Source organism: Triticum urartu, chromosome 7 (assembly GCF_003073215.2).
Source record: "Triticum urartu cultivar G1812 chromosome 7, Tu2.1, whole genome shotgun sequence".
NCBI classification, from domain to species: Eukaryota; Viridiplantae; Streptophyta; class Magnoliopsida; order Poales; family Poaceae; genus Triticum; species Triticum urartu.
In genome coordinates this window covers 488,524,804-488,548,930 of record NC_053028.1, presented here as the reverse complement: position 1 = coordinate 488,548,930, position 24,127 = coordinate 488,524,804, and the positions used below count along the sequence as shown (strand labels likewise).

Sequence of the window (24,127 nt, the reverse complement as noted above, 5' to 3'; positions counted from 1 at the left end):
CCTCTCGGTACATCTTCTACGCTTTGTGGGTTGATCAACTTGATTCACTCTTTGACTTAGTCTTGATCAGCCTCTCACAAGACCAATCTTTAGGTAATTCCTTGAATATCACCTTGATCGACACAAACTCTTCTTGAAACCAACACATGTACTCCAAAAAAAGCCTATGGACAAAACCTTCAAATATAACTCAAGGAAACCATTAGTCCATAGAGATTGTCATCAATTACCAAAACCAAACATGGGGGCACAACATGTTCTTTCATACCTAAAGTGCTAGTAAATGGACAACAACGGGGACTGAAAAATACCAGTGAAGCTATATCCATATGGTTGTGTCGGTATGGAAGGTGTACTTGTTGAGTGCGATTTGGACCCACCCGCGACATCGGCAATGTAAGATTGTTCGGATAATGGGGTGGTATGCCGTCGTCCTATCTTATATGCATGATTCCTACACAAGACAACTTCTTTGTCATGCTTTGGCATGTTTGCATATTGTTCCCGCATATGTCATCGTTTCCTCTCAGAAGGTTCATCTGGCAACATACATGAACATGGCAATTAGGTATATGAACTCCGGAAGGACATGCAATCATAATAAAAGATGAAATTAGTGTAGGTTGAGTAGACACCTATCATCTCACTCGAGGGTCCAGATACATAACTTGGGGGCACAAATCTTTCTCGAGCTTGCATGTCATATACATGTTGAACATGCATCATAACGTTGTAGAGACAAACATGATGAAAAATGTTGTTGACATACTTGCTGACAGTTGGCATTAGCAAGACTTGCAGCCTTTTTTCAGCCCATGCCTGACGCCGTTTCTAGAGGTATTCCGCCTTCTTGTCATCAGACATCCGGGCATACTATCCGTTGCCGCCCTACAGTTTTTTAGCGTGGAGATTCTCTAAAGTGGAATTGTTCGTAACGTCGGAACGATCCTGATTCTCTGACAACGACAGGGAAGCATCGAAATGAGTACGTTCCATCTGCTTGACAGGTGAAATCCATATAATGGTGAGAAAAGTTCAGGCAATGCAAAGTAAAATATGTTCCATCACTTTGGATAGCAGATTTGCTGAAATTGTGCATTGAAACGAACATGAAGAAGCATGTATCCGAAAATAGAGTTTGAATGGATGAATACCTGTTGGTTGCGGCTGCGGGGAGGTCTGAACCGACGAACCGATGGCAGACGCTCGAAGGCGGCGGCGGCGTCCCGGATGGCCGGGCCCCCAGGCGGCGGCGACGGCGTCACTACCGTCCAGCAGGCGGGAAGGCTGTGGCGGCGGAAAGGCGGCAGCCGCGCGCCGTCACTGCTCCAACGACGGCGTCCCCAACGGCCGGTTTAGGAGGCGATGGTGGCGCGGCGTGGAGCGGCTGGACGCCAAAGGAGCGACTGGGCGGCGAAGGAGCGGCGGGTCAGGTCGCGATGGTTGGGGGCGGGCGTGGCGACGCGATTGGGGCGATGCGATGCGGCGGGGGTGGTTCCTTTCGTGCGAAAGGTACGCATAGGGAAGGGGATCATCGGGATTGATTAGTGCTAAACATGTTTAGTCGCTAAACATCAGGACAATAAGGGTTGTTGGATTAACATGATCGGATGGTTGAGATATGTTGGATCTGCCCTTTTAGGTCTTTTTATATTGGTATAGATATAGAATATGGTGGGCGTAAGGTATATGTCGGACATGATTGATGTTAACCACTGGAATATATATACCACTGTTACAAACACGAGCAATTAAGCCTTCCACTATGTAATTGGTGCCCAGTATCTCAAAATCTTGCTACATCATCAGCGATGACCTGAGAAAATAATTTGGCACCGCTCCAGCAATGTGTACTTGCAGCACGTGTAAAAGCAGGACCCACAATTGCATAAAAAAGTGGTTGACAAAGTCACCTTTCCTTCACACATTAATGCTAAAATACTACTCCCTCCGTTCCTAAATATATGACATTTTAAATGGACTACAACATATGAATGTATGTAGACATATTTTAGAGTGTAGATTCACTCATTTTGCTCCGTATGTAGTCACTTGTTGGAATCTCTAACGGAGGGACTACTACTTCATTGCATGAAGGAAGTGGGCATGGGAGCAACTAGGTGCTCCGATTCTCTAATTTTTTCCTATGGCACCAGCTGGGCAATGAAAGGCACCAGTGTCAAATGAAGCAAAAATAAATTTGGCTCCGCTTTTGCCCTACATAATGAAGGGCCTTAGTAGCTAGTAAAAAATAGAGCGAGAGTGGGCCGATTTTTCTTATTCTTCTTTGAAACTAAAGGTACCTTTGACTCAAAGGATTTTCATATGAATTTGAAGGATTATAATCTTTGTGTTTTTTTCTTATGTTGGTTGTTTGATTCATAGGACTGAATCTTATAAAAAAATCTACAATTTTTTGTGTGCTATTTCCCATAGAATTTCTAGCATCCACTCAACTCTTTTTAAAAGAAAACCCTTACAAATACTCCTTCCGTTTCTTTATATAAGATGTATTTTTTCTGACACGATGACCAGAGCACATAAAGCATAATTGGTTTGCTACCAACATTTGGTATTGCCAATATTTGGCAAGCCAACATCTAGCAAAATCAAAAGTTGCCAACATTTGGCAACTTCTTGTGAGATTGGCAATGAAAATTGACAAGCAACCAATCTCCAGCCAATATTTAGTTGTTGCCAAAATTTGGCATGCCAATTTTTGACATCAAACCAATTATAATTTCAAAATATTTGGAATGAAATTACCTTTGGATAATTTGTTGGTCTGCAGAAATTTAATCAATTAGGCAAGGAAAGGAAGATATACATACAACCAGGAGAGATAGTTTCCTTATTATTATTATTATTATTATTATAAGAGATACAGAAAATCGAGAGAGATACATTCCTTTTTTTTCTGAAGGGGTGAGAAATAAATTATGAGGAATTGGAACAAATGCACTCTGAAATTTTATCAAAAAACAAATACACCTTATATAAAGTAATTGAGAGAGTACATTCCATCTAACGTTTGGAGGAAATTAATCGGACGGCTGGCGCCCAACCGACGCCTATTAGCAGGCTCGCAGCCTTTTATTTACGCTGTTCGAAGAGAGAGAGAAAAAGAGTCGTTTATTAGGGCATTGCGTCCCATAGCAACTGCTGGGCGGCGGACTCGTCGGCGAAACCTCCCCGGCGAACCGACCTAAACCCTAACCTTCCAATGCCAGCGGCGATGGCCGGCGGTTCAGGCGGCATGGCCAGCGGCCCTCGATCCCTCGATTGCCGCAGCTTCTGGAAGGCCGGCGCGTTCGAGGCCCCCTCCGCCGCCGCCCGCGGGTTCCACGGTCCGTCTTCTCCCCCTCTGGTCATGCTTTCGTTCCGCGACTTCGACGTGGATCACGCTGCTGATGCTGCTGGCCATTCTCGCAGACATGCTGGAGACAGGGGACTTCGACCGCGCGCGGGTGCACCCCAAGTTCCTCCACACCAACGCGACCTCCCACAAGTGGGCGTTCGGAGGTTGGTGCCCCTCCGCCTCTTGTCCTTTCCGTTCCATTGTTTGTTTTGCTTTTGTGGTGGTCGAGTAGGTGGCGGGGGTTATTGGGGTTTTACACATTATAATAAGGGTGAAATTGCTGTCCCAAACTAAGGGGGCTAGCATTTAATAAAGGAAATTGAGAGAAGCTAGGCTTGTTCGACAAAGGGGGACATCAGGTAATCGGAATTGTGATCCTCTACTACTTTGGTGGGGTTGTGCAGCAAATGATGTTAATGTTAATTTTGTTGGATCAAGTGATTCTCAGTGGAAGGGGATTTTATTCAACTGTTCCAAAATCGATGGTGTACATTCATAGTTTCGCATGATGTTTATCGGTTTGCTGGCTTGCTGTTTGTACCAGTGACGTGTAGTAGCTTCGCTCCTTAGAATTGCACTTACATGTAGTTTTTCTCTATCATCTCAACTCTCGAGTGGATACATAGTAACTTAATATTATCTAGACCGGTGGCACCGGCTGATGTGATATCAGTACCTGTTTTGCTCTTTAGATCGGAGGCTGCATATGGTATGTCTTTATCATCTCGGGAATATATAAAATAAATTTGTATAACCTGAACTACGGCAATGCAAGGTGGGATAATTGTAGTTCTGTTATAATCCCTGTGGGTTTGTGATTCTAGCTGGATAAAGATGGTGTCTCCAGTTATCTAAAACCACAGGATTCCCATGCGTAACAATAAAACCACAGGATTGCCATGCGTAACAATCATATTTTGGTGCTTACTCCTTCAGCGCGAGGGCGGTAAGCTGATTGCTCAGTCAACTGTGTGTTCTCTAGGCTACAGTGCTGAGCATAAGGGATACTGTTGTTGGGATCCCACTCAGCTCCACATGCTTCGATCTGACATTCCTCACCCAGAGCACATTCTAAATTGATTCATTTCTACTCCCACCCATCTCCACTGTTTCGTGTTCTATGGTACGTTTGTGAGACCATCAGTCGATGCATATTCTTTACTCCAGCTCATTGCAGCCTCAGGTTTACTCTGATGTGACACGGGCATGATCACTCTGATTGCAATGCTCTTTTGCCCTAATGTGTGGTCCTTGGGTCCTCTCTGATGGCATCGAATTCCATGAAGCAGCTGTTCTAGTGAACGACTGCTGTGGCAGAGTTGATGGTGGCTGAGACCACTTGGCTTTGATGGAAGAATGTATTCTTTAGTATGCATCTTTCTGTTTAGAATGTTTGCGCTTGTCCATCTGAATTTATTGCTTTTACTAATACTAAAGAACGCATGCTACTTACAGTTCAAGGAAGAATGTAGTTTGGTGACAAGATGCAAATTAGATGTGTTGTTGGAATGTTCTTTTAATTATAATAAGCAGAGCAATTAGATTGTGTGGTAATTTCTAACATCTGTTTCTTTATCATACATGTTACTTGTGCTGCCCTGGTCGATTTTTCCTAACATTTACTCTCTTGTCCTTTTCTATTGCAGCTATAGCTGAACTTCTTGACAACGCAGTTGATGAGGTTTGGAATATCTGTTAGAAGTTCCATACATTTATCTCCAACACTGCTGGTCCCTTAGAATTGCCATAGCCTAGCTTGTTACTGGGCGAATTTTATGAATAGAAATAATTATCTTCTGATATGGTTTCTCAGATTTGCAACGGAGCCACATTTGTAAAAGTGGATAAAAGCATCAATTTAAAAGACAGTAGCCCAATGCTGGTTTTCCAAGGTACCCAGATACAATGCAAAACATGAAACTGCAATATGATTAGTGGAATAGGTTGATCAATACAATTTTCTTCACCAAGTTCTGCTAACTTGGAGCCACTGTCACAGACGATGGAGGAGGAATGGATCCTGAAGGTGTACGGCAATGTATGAGTTTAGGATTCTCAACCAAGAAATCAAAGACAACCATTGGCCAGTGTATGCATCGTTCTGTTTGAGTTGGAATATTTTATTACTCTGCTAATTAATTTTGGCTTTGAAGATGCATAGCCTAGTAATTGAGGAAACTGGAATGGAAAGTAATAATAATGTTGTTATATTCAGCATACTGCATACCATCTTAGTGTACTTTAATCCCTTTCAACACCTCGTACATTTATGATATTGTGTTGTACTGTTGAATAGTAGAATAACACACCATTTGATGGAAGTTATGAGAGGCTTGAATAAAGTTCTTACCGGTTAAATGCTCTTCATTTTTCTGTTAGTTTATATGATGATGGTATAGTGTGTAAGCATGTATGTATTCACTGATTATTTTTCATTCAAGCCTAAAAGGGTAGCTAGAAACCCGGATGTCTATAGTTAGGTATATGGTTCACCAAATTAAATAATGGAATGATCCCTCATTGATAACACGATTTTTTGGACTTATATTCCGCTGTAGTTCTTGGCTCACCTCACAAAAATTAGAATGACCTTTACTTCAATAGTTTAATTGAAGAGATCTGAAGGACTGGAGTATCACTGAAGAACTAGCCATGGACAGGGGTGCGTGTAAGCTTGCTATCCATGTGCCAGAACTATGCGTTGGTCGCGAGATCTTATATGTTTCACCTCTAGCCTACCCCAACTTGTTTGGGATTAAAGGCTTTATTGCTTTAATAGTTTAATTACCGATTCACACTTGGTATGAAATAGGTATATGGTTCACCAAATTAAATCATAGACTGATCCCTCATTGGTAGCAATATTTTTTAGACCTATATTCCACTGTAGTTCTTGGCTCACCTCACAAAAATTAGAATGACCTTTACTTCAATAGTTTAATTACCAATTTGCACTCGGTATGAGATGTTTCTGCAAATCCAAGCCTAAAGTATATGTTTAGAGTTTTAGTTCAACTAAATATTTAAGAAACTTTATTTTCACCTATTATCTAGCTACTTAATGCTTCATTTTCCTTTCTAAAACATTTGTTATGTCTATCAATTATTAAGTTCCTACCTTTGTCAATATACAGATGGAAATGGCTTTAAGACGAGCACAATGAGACTTGGTGCTGATGCAATTGTTTTTACTCGTGCAATCCGTGGGAGGTAGATAATCTTCATTCCAGTCATTATTGATTTGTTTCTAATTTTTATGGCATTTGTTGGATTCTGTGTATTTATCAGTGATTAACACAATTTCTTTCTCCTGCAGTAATGTTACCTTGAGTGTTGGCTTGCTCTCATACACTTTCTTGAGGAGAACAATGAAGGATGACATAGTTGTCCCTGTGGTATGTCATGTTGGACTAGTACTTTAGTAGTGTATCGTTCTTGCGGCTTTCTCTTAGGAGCTGACATTTTCTATCACTGTTACAGCTCGATTTTCAAATCCAAGATGACCACATTGTACCTTTGGTGTATGGTTCACAAGGTGATTGGGACAGTAGCTTGAAGATAATACTTGATTGGTCCCCCTTTTCTTCAATGGAAGAACTGCTACAGCAGGTGGCATTCGTCCCAGACAGTATTTTTAGTCCATTCCCCAGTCGTATTTTGAGATCAAGTAGTGAGTTTTCACTATCAGTATATTTGATTTTTCATGAATGAGTTAGCCAAATATTTTAGGTGCAAAGGCATGATATGATATTAAAGGTACAGATATGTTGTGTCTCTTGTTCAGCTCACATATAAAATCGATCAAATTTTTTCAACAAACTATGATAAAATATTTGTAGTTATCTATTTTTATTTTGATGGAACTTCCACCATTTAGCATATATATTCAAGAAAACTGAAAATATGTAGAAGAAATAGAGTTCTTTTTTTTTTTGAAGTTTTTAGATGCAAAGCAGCAGTTGAGCATCTTAGTGCGTCGTATATATGTTTTAGAAGCCTCCAAGCTCTCCCTCAAAACAAATCCATGTTAGGCAAGGGTGGGTAAGTGAACCAAAGATGTATTGATATTCATAGACTTGCGCTGTTGTCATAATCCAGATTGGCATGCTGGAGCTGATCCATACACATTTTCCTTCAGCAGTCTGCTCTTGTTTAGGCAACATCGAACTCAAAATATTGTCTATAGAGCAAACTAACAACAAATGGAATACTTCTAGTTTTGCAATTCTAGCCTTAATTTCTTTATTCCAAAATGGCATCGTGAATGGTTTTTTGATGCTATATAGCACATATGCTTGACTTTAGTTGGGGTTCTTTAATGGCTAGTTTAGTCGATTATCACATTTTCTGAATCTATACCCTGACCATAACAACTGCACAGTGATGTATACCTAGGCAACCGACTCTTTAAATGTGCATATATTGATAATTTCCTTGTCTGTTCAGTTCAAGGATATTGAGAGCCATGGAACTAAGGTGGTGATATATGATCTATGGATGAATGATGATGGCCTTTTAGAACTTGACTTCGATGATGATGATGAGGTAAATATTCCTGCAGTTTATGTTTCAAGTACAACACATTACCTTCACATTCTTGTAGAGAACATTTAAACAAGCATTCAAACTTGTTTTATGAAGCAAACATTGTTGCTGACGGGAATCCTGTGATTTTAGATAATTAACTACGCCACCTTTATCCTGTTACTCTGTTAGCATCACAAACTAGGGGAGAATAGAGCAGAACTACTTTCCCATGTATAGTAGACTGTTGCCCTCCCATGTGCATTTCTCTACAATTTTAGAAGTCTGAATTGGTGTTGACATCGGTGGAGGTGATGTATGCTGCTCCCTTCTCCATCCCACCCGTCCCATAACAATTAGCATCTACAAGCGGGCCCCAAAACCTATGCTGTTCCTTGCTCTCCTACGTCTTCGTTGATCTTTTAATAAATCGGAATAACTACGCAAATGCGCTAGCGGCAAAGGGGAAGGCCCCACAGAAAGTTATGAAGTGGACCCGGCCCGCTCAGGGAGTAATAAAGTTAAACGTTGATGCTAGTTTCCATTCGGATACTGGGGCGGGAGCTACTGGAGCTCTGCTGTGGGACTGCAATGGAATATTTGCTGGGGCATCCTGTTCTTATAAAGAGCTTGCTTTGGAGCTTGGACGTAGTTTCCATGGAGGCATGTGCCCTTCTCGAAGGACTGCGTCTTGCTGATGAGATGGTGATTCATTTGCTGGCCGTTGAATGTGACTCGATGGAAATTGTACAGGCCATGCTGGATCCATCAGAATACCGTGCTTCGGGAGCTGTGGTTACTGATGATTGTCGGAAGTTGATGACTTCTTTCGGCAAGGCGATGATTGTGCATTGTGCCCGGGAAAGCAATGCCGCAGCGCATAGGGGGAAACTTTCTATGGAATGGCGTGATCATCCTCCTGACTTCTTGATCCCCTCTCTTGTAACAGACATGATTATTGTTTAATAAATTTCACGGAAGTTAAAAAAATTGGAATAACGGCTGTTTCTTTGATTTTCCTAAAAATCAAAAAATGAGGCCATGCTGCCGATTTCTCCTAAACCAAGCAAGTTCTGTGTCTCTGAAGTATTCCTTTTGTTCGCTGCTGCCTGCTGGGATGGAGACATGTCCAGCGGGACCACACTACCCACATCTACCAAACCAAACAAGGCCGTGCTACCAACGTTTCTCTCTGTTTGCCGTTGCCTGCCGTGCCGCTGACATGTCCACAAAGGGGCACTGATCCATTGAGATCATGATGAGCAGCAAATATGGCAAACCTCTGAGCCCACCCTCGTGTGCATTGCCATTCAGCATGGTTGATAGGCACCGTATGGCTGACAAAAGCAATGGTCGCTTCATCCAGTTAATCCTGCTTTCGAAAAACAAACGGAAATGGTGCATAATGCAAATGAAGAATGATTTCTGTTTCATGCCTGTGGAAACCACCTTGCTGATCTGTGCAATGTCAAGGGAATAGGGAATAATTTTCCATGAGTCGCATGCTCTCTGCGGAACTGATGTTCATTCTAGGAAACTATCTGTGCGTACAGAAGCACATGTACTGTTGTTGTATTCTTATAGCAGAGTTAGGCTACTTGTGCATGTGTTCACAATTTTATGGGAAATCAACAATTGAGCAAGAATTATTGTTGTTCTTTACTTGAAAAATATGGCTGCATTTCACATTTAGACAGGTACATATTAGATCATGAGACAATAAAATATTGTTATTTAAAACTTGAGTTGTGGCAGAGCATGGGACATGCCTTCATACCACTCTACCATTCTTGTACTAATTGAAATGCTTATACCTTGTTGCTCAATTTCAGGACATATTACTTAGAGATCAAGCTAAAGCTACTGCGGGGACGACAAAGATCCAAAAAGAAATTATTGAGCAACATATATCCCACAGACTCAGATTCTCTTTGCGAGTAGGTTTTATTTCTGTACATTCTATTCTTTTCCCTATCTGCATATGACTAGTAATTTTTGTTTGTCAATTTACAGGCGTATACTTCCATCCTTTATCTTAAGAAGTATGCAAACTTCCAAATTATATTAAGAGGAAAAGTGGTTGAACATATAAACATTGCTCATGATCTAAAGTTCAAGAAAATGTTTACTTACAAGCCTCAAGTCACGCTTGATTCTCAAGTGGTAAGTAAATGTGTATAACAGGCACATGTGCTCTCATTATTTTGACAAATTTAAAGTGTGGGGTTTAAAGTTTGAAAATATCTTCCGAAAGAAACTTGCATGCCAGTATGCAAAGAATGACTATGTATTTGCAATATTCTCTAAAAAAGCTGAGTTGATTTGTACTCAACAATAAAGTTCCAAGAAAAACTTGCATATAGATATTAGAATGGTCTATGTATTTGCATCATTTGGTGAAAAAATATTTGATTTTAATTAAACACTAAAATGACAAGCCTGCCAAAAGGTTTATATGCTCTATTTTTTTTCACATAGGCCAAAAAATTTAAAATTCTGCTTGAAACTTTGCAGCTGCTAATGATACTCAACCATTTTACATGTTTTTTTTTCAAATCTTACATAAGCACGCGATTTTTTTAGCAGGGCTCAGGTTGCACACTTGAGATTATCATGTATAAATTGTACTCCCTCTGTAAACTAATATAAGAGCGTTTGGATTACTAAAGTAGTGATCTAAATGCTCTTATATTAGTTTACGGAGGGAGTAATAGTCATTTGGCCTCACCTTGAGGTTATCGTTTATAGTAGTCATTTCTTCCATGTGCTACTCTATTTCAGAATAGTCTGCATTTAATGCCATTGATACTTTGCTAATTGTTATCATGCCTATGTTGGCTTTCCTCTCCAATTCCATTATTTTGTCTGTTCGAGCACATTGTAGTTACAGAAACAGTCACTTTTGTTTAAAACTGCATTTTGACTGAAACTGTAGGTCTCAGTGAAGGTAGATGTCGGATTTGCCAAGGAGGCGCCAGTTTTGGGCATTTTTGGGATGAATGTCTACCATAAAAATCGACTAATAATGGTAACCACTCTATCCAGTTCTGGGATGTTTGTTTGTTTTTTCCCTATTATGTGTTATGCTGCTTGAATCTCAACATGTAGGCAGTGTTTTTCGTCCTGCAGTCTATAGTGAGAACTTATTGTTTTCCAATGGATCGGTGTGCCAGACTGACTGTCTTACATTAGTGAACAGAGGTAGTACTTTGCAACAAAGTGCCTTTGTTGCGCATTCTCCTCAAGATTTAAGTAGTGAATTCGTGGAATACTAGAATGGTGAAAGGATTCTTCTGTGATCACTACTAATACTTGCTTTTGTGTGTGAGAGTGATCATTTTTAGAAAGCATGCATGTGCATGTGGTCCCCATTGGTGTCTACTTACTGGTATAGAGGAACAGAATTCTAAGAAATTTATTTTGTTCATTGCAGACAATGGTAGTGAGTATTTAAGTTGATGCTAAGTCATTTTCGGGACTTAGAATGTAATGCAGATAGATGCTAATATTGGATTCTACAACCAGTGATTTCCCTCTTATCTTCCTAGTGAACATTGATAATTCCATAGCGTTATTGACTTATTGTATTTGTATCTGATAGTAGCAAAAAGCAAAAATGTTATTAATATTTTCCGGCATGTGTCTAGTTGCCATAGTAATGTGACTAACCAAATTCAATTTAATTCATAATGGATTTGTAAGTGCTAATCCATTTTTCTTTGAGAAAAGGATAAGCATCGTGACTCGTTGTATCATAGATCTGAGAAAATGTTATGTATAAGCCTAAGCCCCCACAGCCGGAAAACCAAAGGAGGCCCTATAGCTAATAAAAGCAGCTGCAATTTACTTGCACCTGCTGTAACCCGATACTTTGCCTCTGATTTGATCGTCTCGAGGAGGTCACTTGAAGGCAAAGGTAGCGCTATGAAAGATAAATGCACTCCTTTGCTTCCAGATCCATCAAGCAGTGAGCTGGATGAAGCAGCAAGTCCCATGCCTCAGCCTGGACGGGGTGATCCGATCACCGCCTTACACCAGGCGGCGAACACAGCGCTGGCCTCCTCAGGGGTGGGGGGGGGGGACCCTAAACCCTAAGGCAGTGCCTCATCCTGTAATGGCGGAAAAGTTACAAATATTTCACTTTCTTCTTGTTTTTTTTTGTTGAACATGATAGTTGAGATGTCAAAATGTGTATCACTGTTCAGCATATGTTTTTAATACCATATTAAGGTTCCGAGCTGGAGCTTATATAATACTCCGTCCGTCCCAAAATAAGTGACTCAACTTTGTACTAACTTTCCGAGCTGGAGCTTACTATCGAAAATGTACAATTTTAGCAATTCAGTTGTTGCAATACATGGTCTGGAACATTTTTTGTGTACAAAAAAACATCGGCATAACAAGTTGGCCAAAACTTATTTTCTTTATTAAAAAAAAATCCTTTGCAGCCCTTCTGGAAGGTTCTTCAGGAAGGATCGAGCAGAGGGAGGAGTGTTGTAGGTGAGTTTTATATGTTAAATACTTTTAGAAGTGTTACTTTAATTATTTTTCTCTGGGTTGACACTCATCATGGTTTAGGTGTACTTGAGGCAAATTTTATTGAACCGGCACATGACAAACAGGATTTCGAGAGGACTCCACTATTCATTCGTTTGGAAACAAAACTTAGACAAATTATCATTGAGTACTGGTACGTGTCTTGGGATGCTCAATCTGAAATAAAGATGCCTATATTCTCTCATCCTTATTAAGGAGATTAGAACCACATTTTAAATACTTGAACAAGCTTCATATTAAGGCCTCCTTTTTTTCATAGGATAGGAATGTTATAGGAATAGGAAAATCATAGGAAGTGAGATGACATGCATCTCAATTCCTATAGAGAAAGAGATGTCATTTGATGCATAGGATGAGAATTCTCCATTGAGTCTAAGCTAATGTTTTTTTCCTCCAAAATGTGAAGGATTGATTCATATCCTACATAGGAATAGGAATCCATTCCTACAAACCAAAGGGCTTCAAAGGATTTTTTTTCCTTTGCAAATCCTATCCTATAGCATTCCTATAGAATTCCTACAAACCAAAGGAGGCCTAAAGAAGAAACATGTTGCTGATCTCTCTTTTTTTTAGTGCTTTTTTGTTTTGTTTTATTAAACTGTTTACTGTTGGGTCAATACCTGGGATTGGGAAGTGAACTGTATTTGGTGTTACCACACCACATATACTGTGTCTTGTGTGGTAATACCACATACCATGGGTATTTTGCATGCTGACGTTTGTCCCCATTCTGCTTTGTATAATGTAGTTTCCTGCAATAATGGTGTTTTTGCAGGAAAAACAACTGTCATTTGATAGGTTACCAGCCAATGAATCCACAATTAAAAACACAGTATAAGGCTGCCAAAGGTTCAGGTGGTCCTGGACATGAGTTTCAGCAGAAATCATCGACTGCTCAGAGGATTGGAGTGCATTCATCATCGACTGCTCAGAGGATTGGAGCGCATTCATCAAATTTGCTACCGGAAACATATGATGATGCAGCAGTCTTTGGACTGAGAACTAATGGTGCAGGTATAAGACAAGCTCTATATAATGCTTCCTTTTTTTGCCTTCAATCGTTATACAAAAATGTGAGTCCATGCTGTGTGCTAAGCTGCCAAAAGGTACACTCTCTTCCGGTCCTACTTGGATTCATGCAGTTTCACGAAGTTTGAAGTGAGAAATAATTCTTACTTGAAATGTGATTCTCTGTTTAGCTTTTCTTGAACTCAAAGGTCTTTGTGCAACTAATTAGTGGTGTACAATACTGAATAAAAATCTTGTGATGCCCTGTTACCCTGTCAGGGCAAAAGCTGCCGGGCTGGTTGTCAAAAGGACGGACAAGAGCATGTCACTTATTTTTTCTGACCAAAATAAGCTTGTTCAAATTGTTTTAGAACATTTGTTTAGAATATTTGTACATGAAGAAGGTAAATCCTGTGGTAGAAATATAGACAAGTTATTTTATTTAGAGCAAGGTTCTGATGATCTTGTGAAGTATTTGGTGGTACGCAGATACTGTTTTCACTTACTTTCTTAACATATGACGACCAGAGCACCCTAACTTTTTTTTGCGTGTTTGAGAATCCACTCACCTTATAAATGTTGTTATTGTATACTTTATTCATGCTTGTTCTATTTTATTTTATCCAGGTTCTGGTTTGCAATTTTCTGGCCAAGCACAAGAAAACGGTACGAATTCAGCAGGCTTGGAAGAGGTTTGCACCTTTTAGTCTTTCAATTCGGTCATGTTCTAGTTTTACTTGTTTCCATTCTTGGACCCCAATGTAGCTCTTGTTGACAATAAACATGCCATCTGTGTCCCCACTCTCTTCACAAGTTCCCGAGTCACTGCTCCCTTGATATCATTTTCTGCTGTAATGCAAAAAGGCTTATATAATGTGCACAGCCATTGGCTATGTTTTGGCACTAGATGAGAGTGTTTACTCTTCACGGTTTAGCATGATGGCTAATATAATGTTAAATTCCTATGTTATACTATGCTTGATTACTCTTTTCACATGCACATATCTGATCACTATTCTTTTTATTATCATTTGTGGCATTTAGGATCTAGTCAATATTGCCTCTGATGGTGAACTTGATCCTAATTTCCTTGAGAAGCTGAGTGATGAAAACATTTCTCTGTTCACAAGGTAATTTCTTGATGATGGTTGATGAATTTATGTACATGGGAGAATATTTTTGTGTATGTGTGTGTGTATATATATATATTATATAATCTCCTGAATAGACTTTGTAATTAAATGTGTTCAAAATTCCTGTTTTGTTGTCAACATAATGTTGCTGTTTGTTTGTTATGTCTTTTTTCTCTATTTTGCATAAATCTAATTGCACCATCAGTTCTTTAGTTTATACATCATTTTCAGAAGTACCAATATTGATATGCTTGACTATTTTTGAAAATAATAATAAATAATGTTATCAATTAAGTATCAAGCCATTTAGCATGTATTTAGTTGGTGCAGTCCATTCTCTTATAACTTATTCATTATTCCAACAAAAGCCAAGAACCAACAGCCAAACTGTAGCAGCAAGTTAGCAAGCATAAAAATGTTAATTTAAGAGAAAGGGAAGAGGAAATCAGCAGCCTGTCATTAGATAAAAATCTGTAGGATAGTGGGGGATAGTGGAAATCAGCCGGCACTGCTAGAGCCTGAGAGGTATCAGGGACATATCGGTAATGAATCAGTATCAGATAGAGATACGCTGATTGCTGAGAGTATTCTGTATGTTAGCATACATTACAAAATTAATGTTAACAATATTACATGAATTGCATGTCTAGGGAAATTACAAACTTCAACTGCAGAATATTTTATTTTGAAGCTACTAAATTGGCTGGTTGCTACACTTTAGTTGTTTGCTATGTGTGAGGTAATTAGTGCTACCTTGAAATGTGGTGACATTGTTTTTGAGTGCCACGAGCCAAGCTACTATAGCCCTTAAATGAATAGTTTATGCATGACACCTTGGCATGTAATTGTATCGATAGGACTTGGTGATTGTTTGTGTTGTTTGAGATCACTCTTACCATTGTTGCATACTGAACCTGGAAGTACTCCTTTCAGGCGCGAGGAGCTTAAACAACGAGATACACAATTGAAGCAGACGGTATGTCATACCATTCAAAGTAATCAGCTAATAGCTAGCGTATTATGTTGCTAGATCAAATCAGAATTGTTCTTTTGTAGATTTTGGAGTTGGAGCATGAACTAGAGGAAACAAAAAGGAAATGCTCTCAGCTTTCTACTGAGCTGCAGGTGCGGAAGAGCCAGCAGCAGCTCCCGTACATGTGAAGGTTAGTTTGGCTACTTCTGACATATTCTTCTCTGTAAGTTCTTTCCAATTTGTCTATACCTTTGTTAATTTCAGAAATATAAATATAGTAAAACACCATGCAAAAAATTGATCTTTGACTTTGCTCAACCTTCAATTTGCAACTTTGACCATTTTTCAGTTAGTTTTCAATGATAAATATAAGTTTTACTGCAGACTTTCTAAAGCTCGTCTATTTTGGAACAGAGTTAATACTTTAATCACCTGTCGTGATCCGTCTTGGTTGAGCCTTGAGAGTCCAGCTCTGCGTTGTAGTTTCCAACCCGGCGCTACTCCCTACATGTAGGGTTAGAATTGCTTTTATAAGTATCTGATTCTTTCTTTTTCTGCAAAACCTAAACGGACAGGAGTTATGGTAATTCATTGAGCAGAAAATAGTTATCCAGTTTGCTACAGAGTACTCCCTCCGTTCCAAATTACTCGTCGTAGAAATGGATGTATCTAAAACTAAAATACATCTAGATACATCCATACCCGCGACAAGTAATTCGGAACGGAGGGAGTACATTCGAGAACATGAGTTGCATACCCGTTTGGTTTTATTTTATGACCCCAAAACATAGCTCAGATCTGAGTTCCTCTTTCGTTGCATTTTTTTTGGAATCATTTCTTTCAGTTCCAATTTGGCAAAGCTTGATCTGGTTTTGGGCCCTCTAGATCATGGTTGATCATGTTCTGAATTGTCATTACTTAACCATCTAGAAAGAGGTGCTTTGGTTTAGCGTCCAAAACGTTGTGGCTAACCATACACCAAACGAAGCATGGTTGGCAACAGATAAGAAAAAACATGGTTGGCAAGGCACCAATGCCAACCATGACTGATGATGAATCCAAGAATATGGTCTCCTCCATCTGCGATACAAGAACATGGACTTAGTAGGCCTGCTACCTTGCTCTGTTCATGTTAATCAGATTAGGAAGAAAGACATGGAATTTAAAGAATGTCGGTAGTGAAAAAAAAAGGTGAGAGCTAGCTAACATTTTGCTCAAATTGATGACTAAGTGGTACCCCGTCAAATTTTTGAAAAAAGTAAAATCCATATCGTTGATGGAAGGCGCGTCATTTCACCTAAGCGTGACAGTGATTTATGGGCAAACAACGGGCTCGCCATATGGGGTGCTAGTGTAATCTTGCATGTTGGGAGTTGTTGCTTACGCTGAGTAAATGCATGATCTTTGGAAGTTGTTTGAATTAAAAAGAAGAAAATGAAAGGGTATACAAAGGAAAATGAAAGAATTATAGGCTTACCTTGTTGGGCCTAACCCCAGCTTTACCCAGCCGTGCATAGCCCATCCCCTGAACAGTTGTAACTGCATGGCGTTGTCTCAAGAAGAAACTACTCATGCAGTCCTGTGATCTGTGCGCCATATGCGATGAATTCCTCCTGTGAAGCGCATCGGCACGCCCTTTCGCTCCTCAGAATATGAGCTTGTGTAGCAGCCTTAGTTTCATGGAGAACGCCGACGGCTTTTGGTTCGTGTCGCCGCCACTGTTCCAAGCATCTTCCCGCCTCACTCCCCTGGAAGTCTTCTGATGAACCTCCAACACTCCGTCGATCTCCTCCAAGGCGTCACCCCAGACCGTTCCCGAGGCGATCTCCTCTGCCGTCCGTCGGCATTGTCAACGGCCTCGTACCCGTTCTCCTCCACTGCTTTATTTTCCTTCCTGTTCGCGTGCTCCATCGGAAGAAGGACTGATGACTTGATTCTCCAAGATCTTTCGAGTAAGAGTGCTTCTCATTCTCTTATCATTGATTCCCAAGGTGGCCTCCCGATATTCCATGCAACTTGCAAAACATATTTGAATCGGTGGGATTAGTTTTAGGGATTGAGGTGGTACTTTAATAGATTAACCAATTCACTTATATCAGCGCAAGGCGTGCTAGCTCAGTTGGCTACTGACTTAGGTAGTGAACGGGAGGTTCAACTCCCAACACAAGCATATTCCGAATCTACTTGTGCAAGGCGTGCTAACTCAGTTGGCTACTTGCCTCCTCTCCCAAACTGTAGCCAGACTGGCCACTATAGGTGGGCCGGATTCGTCCCGAATTGAGGCAGGCCAGCGACGGGACTGCGGATTGGGCGACAAAGCCAGGCTGCGGGTGACTGACTGATGGGCCACTATAGGTGGGCCGGCTTCGTCCCGAATTGAGGCAGGCCAGCGACGGGACTGCGGATTGGGCCACAAAGCCAGGCTGCGGGTGACCGACTGAGGCCAGGCCGGTGACGGGAGTGCGGGTTGATTTCTACAAAGGTTAGGGACTTTTTTTTGCAAAATGTCGCTACGGACCAAGAATTAGCAGGTATAGATTGGCTACCTGATCTGTAGAAATTTGAAACACAAATCGCTAACCAAACAACCTAACCGTACTGAAGGAACCTAGTCATGCTTACTATTAAACATTGATCTATGCTCTTCGTAGTTTCTCTGAACACTGAATATGTTTGAACCTGAAATTTACAGGATGATATGTAGTTGTAGTGCTTTTGGAAAAAAAAAGATTGTCTTGGTGTTGACTTGGATGTGGTGTCCACTAGTGTTGTTTGCACCCTTGCACTAACAAATATGGAAGTTCCATACTTGCCAAAAAATTTCTGCTTAGCTTGGATCCTTTCATTTAGATTTCGGGTTGCAAATTGCTAGGTTCACTGTATTTATATTAAAAAGGTTAGTACCTTGACTTGCAATGATTTTTAGAGATGTAAGTGGACGCATCCGCGACATCCGTGAACGCCTGCTTTCCTTTTTTTTTGTATTAGCTTGATTTTTAAAGCAACATTGATTAGCTTATTTTTCCCAGACGGCCGCGGGTGCCGCGGATGCGTCCACTTACATCCCTATTAATCTTTAACTCCGACAACTTAAGAATGTGAAGGGAATTCTAGGTCTAAGTGAATACTAACGATTATTTAGGGAACCGAATGATGAAGATTTTTGTGCTGTCAGCAGCTTAACCGAATCTCCATCATTGCTGATCACTCTTATGGGTCTTTGAAATGAAATCACCATCTTCTTTGGTTTGAGGGACGAAATGAGCTGGTGCAGCACTAATTGTAATACTCCCTCCGTCCCAAAATAAGTGACTTAACTTTATACTAACTTTAGTATAAAATTAGTACAAAGTTGAGTCACTTATTTTGGGGCGGAGTATAATGTTAAATGATGGTGGGGAGTAACTTACCAACTTATCTAGGACCAGTGCATTCCTTGAATCGAACATGCCCATGTATTTAGATGACCAAGGGTGCGTTTGATTCATGCCCAAGCCAACCCTACCAAAATTTTGGTGAAGTTGCATTTGAAGTAGGCAAACGGCATGTGCACATTTTTTGTGGGGCTATTATCAAAAAAATTGTACATGACCTAAAAAATGGGCACAAATCCACAAACGGAACATACCCCAAATAGTAACCCATCTTGCCTCTCTTAATTTCCCTTGATTCAAATTCTAGTGCGAATGAACCCAGTGATTTCTTGAGGTTCTGTAAATGCAATTACTTGTCCATTGTCTTCGACAATGACACAATAAGCATATTAAAATGCTTATCGATAATATTGAGGAGCCAGAATTTCTGTGTCTAATACCTTAGGCATATATTTGCCGGTAGTGCCAGACGTTGTGACCATTTTAATTGTTTCAAATGATCACATATGCTTAAGGTCTGTGACTCAAATAGTTGATTGAATTTTGTGCAAGTTCAAAGCATCCTTGATTTATCCTTGGAATCCATAGCAGAAGTAGAATGTTTGGTCAGAGAGGCATTGGTTAAGACAAAATTGTTTTTTTTTCAGGTTATTTCATTAAGGATGCAGAGCAGCGACCAAGGCTAATGAAGAAACCACGGTGTGAAGTGCTGACGTTGTTCATATTCTTGCTAGTACCAAACTGGGTCCACGCTTAGGAACATTAGGAAGGAAACTAACTGCGCGTACCAACAGCATATGGTTATCAGATGTGTATATGTCACGATGTCTGGTTGCAACTGCTGTTTCGTGCTCGGGATCAAAGACAATTGAATAATCGAATACTACTTGGTAGTCATATTATCAGTAATTTCCTTTGGCTATATTTGATGTTTACATGTGGCTTGTTTATACCTGAAAAAATCACCATGTCAGCACTCAACATGGAACACTCGGGCTCGAGTGTTCCATAACTGCAACAAGCAGCAGGTTAATGAAATATCCTTGATACTGGATGAATTCCAGCAATGGTTGCTAGCAAGGAGGTCAACATACATCGCAATACACCCAACACGTGCTGTAACACGTCTCCACTGCACAGCACGACGGCCTGGAACGGGAAGTCCAAATCGAATCTTAGGCCAGTAAGCGATGTATGTTATCCCAAAGGCCATCCCAAACCTGACGGGCAGCGGCGAAATGTAGCTACTACAAAAATTCCAGCAATGACGCGGCACGCACTCCCCCACCCGCATCACGCGGCCCTCGTCACGCACTGACGACATGCAATTAGTCACGCGTCGCTCCTTCCGGGATACTTCCCCCTTGACAACCCCTCCACACCAAGGAACCGATTGTCCAATTTTGCCAGTCACGCACGCTTCGGACGGCTGAACCCGGCGCACGATGCTCAAGTGCTCCCGTCTCTGCGGTACCCACCGATCAGTGTAACGGCCCGCACGAGCACCCCTACACCTCACCTACCTGCGAAGAGCGGCATCACACGATACCGGCGCGCACAAGTAGTCGCCAACCAGCCATGATAGTATATAGCACGAACCTTCCTTCCTCGAGCTCCCCCCTGCCCTCGCCTCGCTGCCCCATATCACTGGCTGGCTACTCTGGCGGCGTCGTGCTAGAGCGGGAGAGTGTTCCGGTGTACCACGTGCTCGTGCTTGGAACGCCGTACGTGTCCATGGAGATGGAGACCCCGTTGGCGCAGGTGATGGATGGCCTGATCAAGGGGCGGGAGTTCGCGACGCAGCTGCAGGGCCTCCTCCGGGACTCCCCCAAGGCCGGCCTCATCATGGACCAGATCCTCCACGCCTTCTCCCGGGCCATGCACGCCGCCAAGGCTGCGGCCGCTGCCACGGCTGCTACCAGCGGTAGTGAGAGGTCCTCGGACGTGCATAGCGAGGTCACCGATGGTGCGAGCGGCGGCCGGAAGAGGAAGTCCGCCGCCGCCGGAGGAAACCGCAAGGCCTGTCGGAGAAGGTGAGGAAAGCTCGGGCTCACGATTCTTTGATTTGTTTGTTATGTTATTCTTGACATAATCTCCCTCGTTAATTAACTGGATGTTTGTCCAGTCATGTGATTATAATAAACTTCTTTTCGTAATTTGGCGTTGCAGGACCCAGCAGTCGTCCGTCGTCACGAAGAGTGTGAAGAGCTTGGACGACGGGCAGGCATGGCGCAAGTACGGGCAGAAGGAGATACACAACTCCAAGCACTCGAGGTACGTTTCTCTGCCCGCCAATGATCATCACTACTAGTAATAAACCGCTAAAAACCACCAAGTGGAACGACAAACAGTGCTCCTACCAACCATGCCTGCAATCAATCCCTCGACGTCGACGGGTCTCCGTCAACTGACAAGCGCCGGGCGTGAACGTGTTTCTTCCGCAGGGCCTACTTCCGGTGCACGCACAAGTACGACCAGCTGTGCGCGGCGCAGCGGCAGGTCCAGCGCTGCGACGACGACGAGGGCATGTTCAGGGTCACCTACATCGGCGTGCACACCTGCCGGGACCCCGCCGCCGCCGCCGTGGCGTCGCACATGCTCCACCTCACCGGCGCCGCCGAAGGCCTGCACGCCGGCTGCCACCTCATCAGCTTCGCGCCCGGCAGCTCCACCGCCGCCGCTCCCAGCACGACCACGACGACGATGACCTTGAACGCCAAGCTGGTCGACGAAGACGCCGCGACGGGTTCCGGCCTGCAGGGCATGAAGCCTGAGAGCGGCGACCAGGAGGAGGTGCTGAGCAGCCGCACCCCCGGGAACTCTGCCCAGCACAGCACCGCCGCGGCGGCGACGGCGACGGCTCCTGCTTGGCCCGACCAGGGAGACGTGACGTCCACCCGGCAATACGGTGGCGCCGTTAACTTTGGAGAGTACCTTGATGACTACACGTCCCTCGGGGACCTAGTGTTCTACGTCCTCGATCATTGATCCGTCGAGCTGTGGATCGACCGATTTGTCGCGTGTAAATGGAAATAATGGCTGTGCGGATCGTCGATCATCTTGAGCGGCAACCACTGCGAGTCGTAGTTTAGTTTGTACAGTTTATTTTCGTCTCATGACAATTAGAAGCTGAAAGTTGGGTATTGTTTTAGTTGAGCCGAGGCTTTTGTCTCTCCCGAGTGACTGAGAAGTGAACAGAATTTTTAGTTTATTTTGCACTCCACTCCACGACTTTATGTAAATTTTAGCTTCATGTTTCTGAATTTCCTTCTATTCGAAGAACAATAATGCTAAACATATAAAAATTTACACGCAATTACATCCTAACTAGGATTCTTTCTTTCTAACTAACCTCCCCTGATTTTCACATCACGAGGCAGATGTCCTGACACATTAATGGCCGTCAGAAACATACATTATGTACGGCGTTTCTTCCTCGGTGAAGCCGAGTGTTGAGGCTTCTCTGCGACACAGGTGCCAGAAATAACGGTGTACGGGGGCAACCGTGACTCCCACACCAGCTCAAACTTCATGGGCAGAACAACAGAGCCTGATATTATATCTCCAAATGTCATCCTGGGGAACTCACCTGGTCCTGGTCCGGAAGAGCCCCTTCCACCGATCAGCAACATGAACCGAAGCGGGGCAGCCGCCGCCGCCGACGGCGAAAACCTGGTGATGTCCACGGTGCTGCCTTTGTCAAGAAGAGCTCTCGGATGCTCACCGAAGACGGACAGGTTCGCCTCCATGACCGTTCTGTACAGCTTCAGAACGCGGCTCCAGAACTGGACATTCAGGTTGTTCCTCAGCATGCTTGAGTAGACGTTCAGATGCACGAGCGACCCCTCCATCATCGCCGCCAGCTCCTTCCCTATCAGGGCCAGCCGCGGGTGGTCCGCCGGGTCGGAGCTCCCGAACGCGAGGACCTTGAAAAGGTAGCCGTATTCCTCTCGTGAGAAGCTGTTGATCCGGACGAGGTTCACGGTTCCAAACCTTGCTAGCCTCTCGAGCCGGCTTATGATCACCACCTTGCTCCCTGCGCCGGTGAGAGCTCGGAGCAGCGAGTGGAACCCGCGCCATTCGCTGCCATCCACGTCCGACCGGAACTCGACGACGATCAAAGTCCTCACCGGAGTAGTGGTAAACCTGCCACGGTCGATGCTCTGAATCTCGCATCCGTCGACGTGGACGATGGAAGGGAAGCGAGAGCGGATCCGGTCGTCGGAGCAGACGCTCCACACCAGCGTCTTCTTGCCCACCCTGCGGCCGCCGATGATGGGCAGCACGGTCGGAGCCCCGGGCGGCGGCTGGCCGTCCTGCATCAAGACGTTGATGACCCGCTGCCTCTCGACCCGGCGCCCGAACATGAAGTTGTCGATGTGAAGGTAGCAGCTGTACGGGCTGCGGAGCATGCGCTCGCAGCCTGCTAGGAGCGCGATGAACTCGGCCATCTCCGCAGAGGCGGTCTCCAGAGCTCTCAGCGCGGTCTGCACCTCTTGGCTGGCAGGTGTGCTACTGAATCTTCTGAAATCCATGGAGTGTGAGGAGCCGCTCACCTCCGGTTGTGCTCCGATCTGCTCCAGGGGGCCATGGGTGTCCAGGGCGTCGTACCCCTGGTACATGGCTTCCGTGAGCGCCTTGAGCTGCAGCAGCATCCGTGAGTTGGTGATGTATCGCCCCTCGGCCTCCTCGACGATGGTGTGGACTCTGAGGAGGAGCCGGCGGAGGGACTCCAGGTTCTCCTTCTTGTTCGGGCGTGCCTGGCCTCTGTACTTGCTGATGAGGAAAGACACGAGCCGGCCGGCTAGCTCGCTTGCCACCGCGGAGACGGCAATCTCCATGAGTTTTTCTTGATACGGAGAAGGTGTGTGTGTCACAGCGAGACGAACACGCTCACATATCATGCGTGAGAGAGGCAAGACGTGGCGCGATTGTGGTGATCGACGTGCAAGACTGGGAAGCAATCCTCTATTATTGCTTCGACTTCAACGATGTTGACCCTTGACCCCCCATATTTTGCCCACGTGTCTACTCCTAATGACCTGGGCAGCTACTTCCTCCATCCCATAAAAGCAACTCTAGTAGACCCCGCATCCCGCCGGCCCGCAAAACACGTTTGCAGTTCGTGCAAAACCGTTTTTGCGGACCGGCGCGGGCTGGCACAGATGCAGACCCCTCAAATGGATCCGTAAAAAAAAAT

At 43.3% G+C, this 24,127-nt stretch overlaps 3 protein-coding genes and 1 long non-coding RNA gene across 5 annotated transcripts; 2 read left to right on the top strand and 2 right to left on the bottom strand.

Annotated features, from left to right (window-relative positions):
- Positions 1-1,811, bottom strand: LOC125523403. Its single transcript, XR_007290214.1, has 3 exons — positions 1,155-1,811; positions 636-996; positions 1-539 (listed from the first exon to the last, which is right to left on the bottom strand). It is a non-coding gene; the product is annotated as an uncharacterized LOC125523403 (long non-coding RNA).
- A 1,302-nt stretch (positions 1,812-3,113) lies between these two features.
- On the top strand, positions 3,114-19,849 carry LOC125517942 (protein MICRORCHIDIA 2-like). 2 transcript variants are annotated; one of them, XR_007287852.1, is made up of 21 exons: positions 3,114-3,347; positions 3,433-3,522; positions 5,005-5,039; positions 5,172-5,250; positions 5,358-5,447; positions 6,493-6,568; positions 6,675-6,753; positions 6,839-6,967; positions 7,805-7,903; positions 9,715-9,819; positions 9,896-10,045; positions 10,818-10,910; positions 12,331-12,382; positions 12,461-12,572; positions 13,215-13,453; positions 14,075-14,139; positions 14,492-14,577; positions 15,514-15,556; positions 15,637-15,743; positions 15,968-16,063; positions 19,575-19,849. XR_007287852.1 is itself a non-coding variant. In XM_048682900.1 (20 exons), exons 1-19 carry the CDS (start codon positions 3,224-3,226, stop codon positions 15,739-15,741), a joined length of 1,851 nt encoding a protein of 616 aa, XP_048538857.1. In that variant the 5' UTR covers positions 3,114-3,223; the 3' UTR covers positions 15,742-15,743; positions 19,575-19,849. The 2 variants fall into 2 exon arrangements, 1 of the variants encoding a protein (XP_048538857.1); XM_048682900.1 differs by lacking the exon at positions 15,968-16,063.
- Positions 19,850-20,490: 641 nt separating this feature from the next.
- LOC125517944 (transcription factor WRKY45-2-like) lies at positions 20,491-22,150 on the top strand. The gene is made up of 3 exons (XM_048682903.1): positions 20,491-20,960; positions 21,097-21,201; positions 21,372-22,150. Exons 1-3 carry the CDS (start codon positions 20,506-20,508, stop codon positions 21,913-21,915), a joined length of 1,104 nt encoding a protein of 367 aa, XP_048538860.1. The 5' UTR covers positions 20,491-20,505; the 3' UTR covers positions 21,916-22,150.
- A 137-nt stretch (positions 22,151-22,287) lies between these two features.
- Positions 22,288-23,858, bottom strand: LOC125517943. Its single transcript, XM_048682901.1, has one exon. It carries the CDS (start codon positions 23,829-23,831, stop codon positions 22,344-22,346), a length of 1,488 nt encoding a protein of 495 aa, XP_048538858.1. The 5' UTR covers positions 23,832-23,858; the 3' UTR covers positions 22,288-22,343.
- Positions 23,859-24,127: the final 269 nt, after the last annotated feature.

Excerpts from the sequence above, each read along its gene's own strand:
- LOC125517944 (XM_048682903.1), top strand. The coding sequence starts at position 20,506 with ATGATAGTATATAGCACGAACCTTCCTTCCTCGAGCTCCCCCCTGCCC. Across the intron at positions 20,961-21,096 it reads CGCAAGGCCTGTCGGAGAAG|GACCCAGCAGTCGTCCGTCG; the intron begins GTGAGGAAAGCT and ends TTGGCGTTGCAG. Across the intron at positions 21,202-21,371 it reads CACAACTCCAAGCACTCGAG|GGCCTACTTCCGGTGCACGC; the intron begins GTACGTTTCTCT and ends TTTCTTCCGCAG.
- LOC125517942 (XM_048682900.1), top strand. The coding sequence starts at position 3,224 with ATGCCAGCGGCGATGGCCGGCGGTTCAGGCGGCATGGCCAGCGGCCCT. Across the intron at positions 5,448-6,492 it reads AAAGACAACCATTGGCCAGT|ATGGAAATGGCTTTAAGACG; the intron begins GTATGCATCGTT and ends GTCAATATACAG. Across the intron at positions 10,911-12,330 it reads ATAAAAATCGACTAATAATG|CCCTTCTGGAAGGTTCTTCA; the intron begins GTAACCACTCTA and ends AATCCTTTGCAG.
- LOC125517943 (XM_048682901.1), bottom strand. The coding sequence starts at position 23,831 with ATGATATGTGAGCGTGTTCGTCTCGCTGTGACACACACACCTTCTCCG.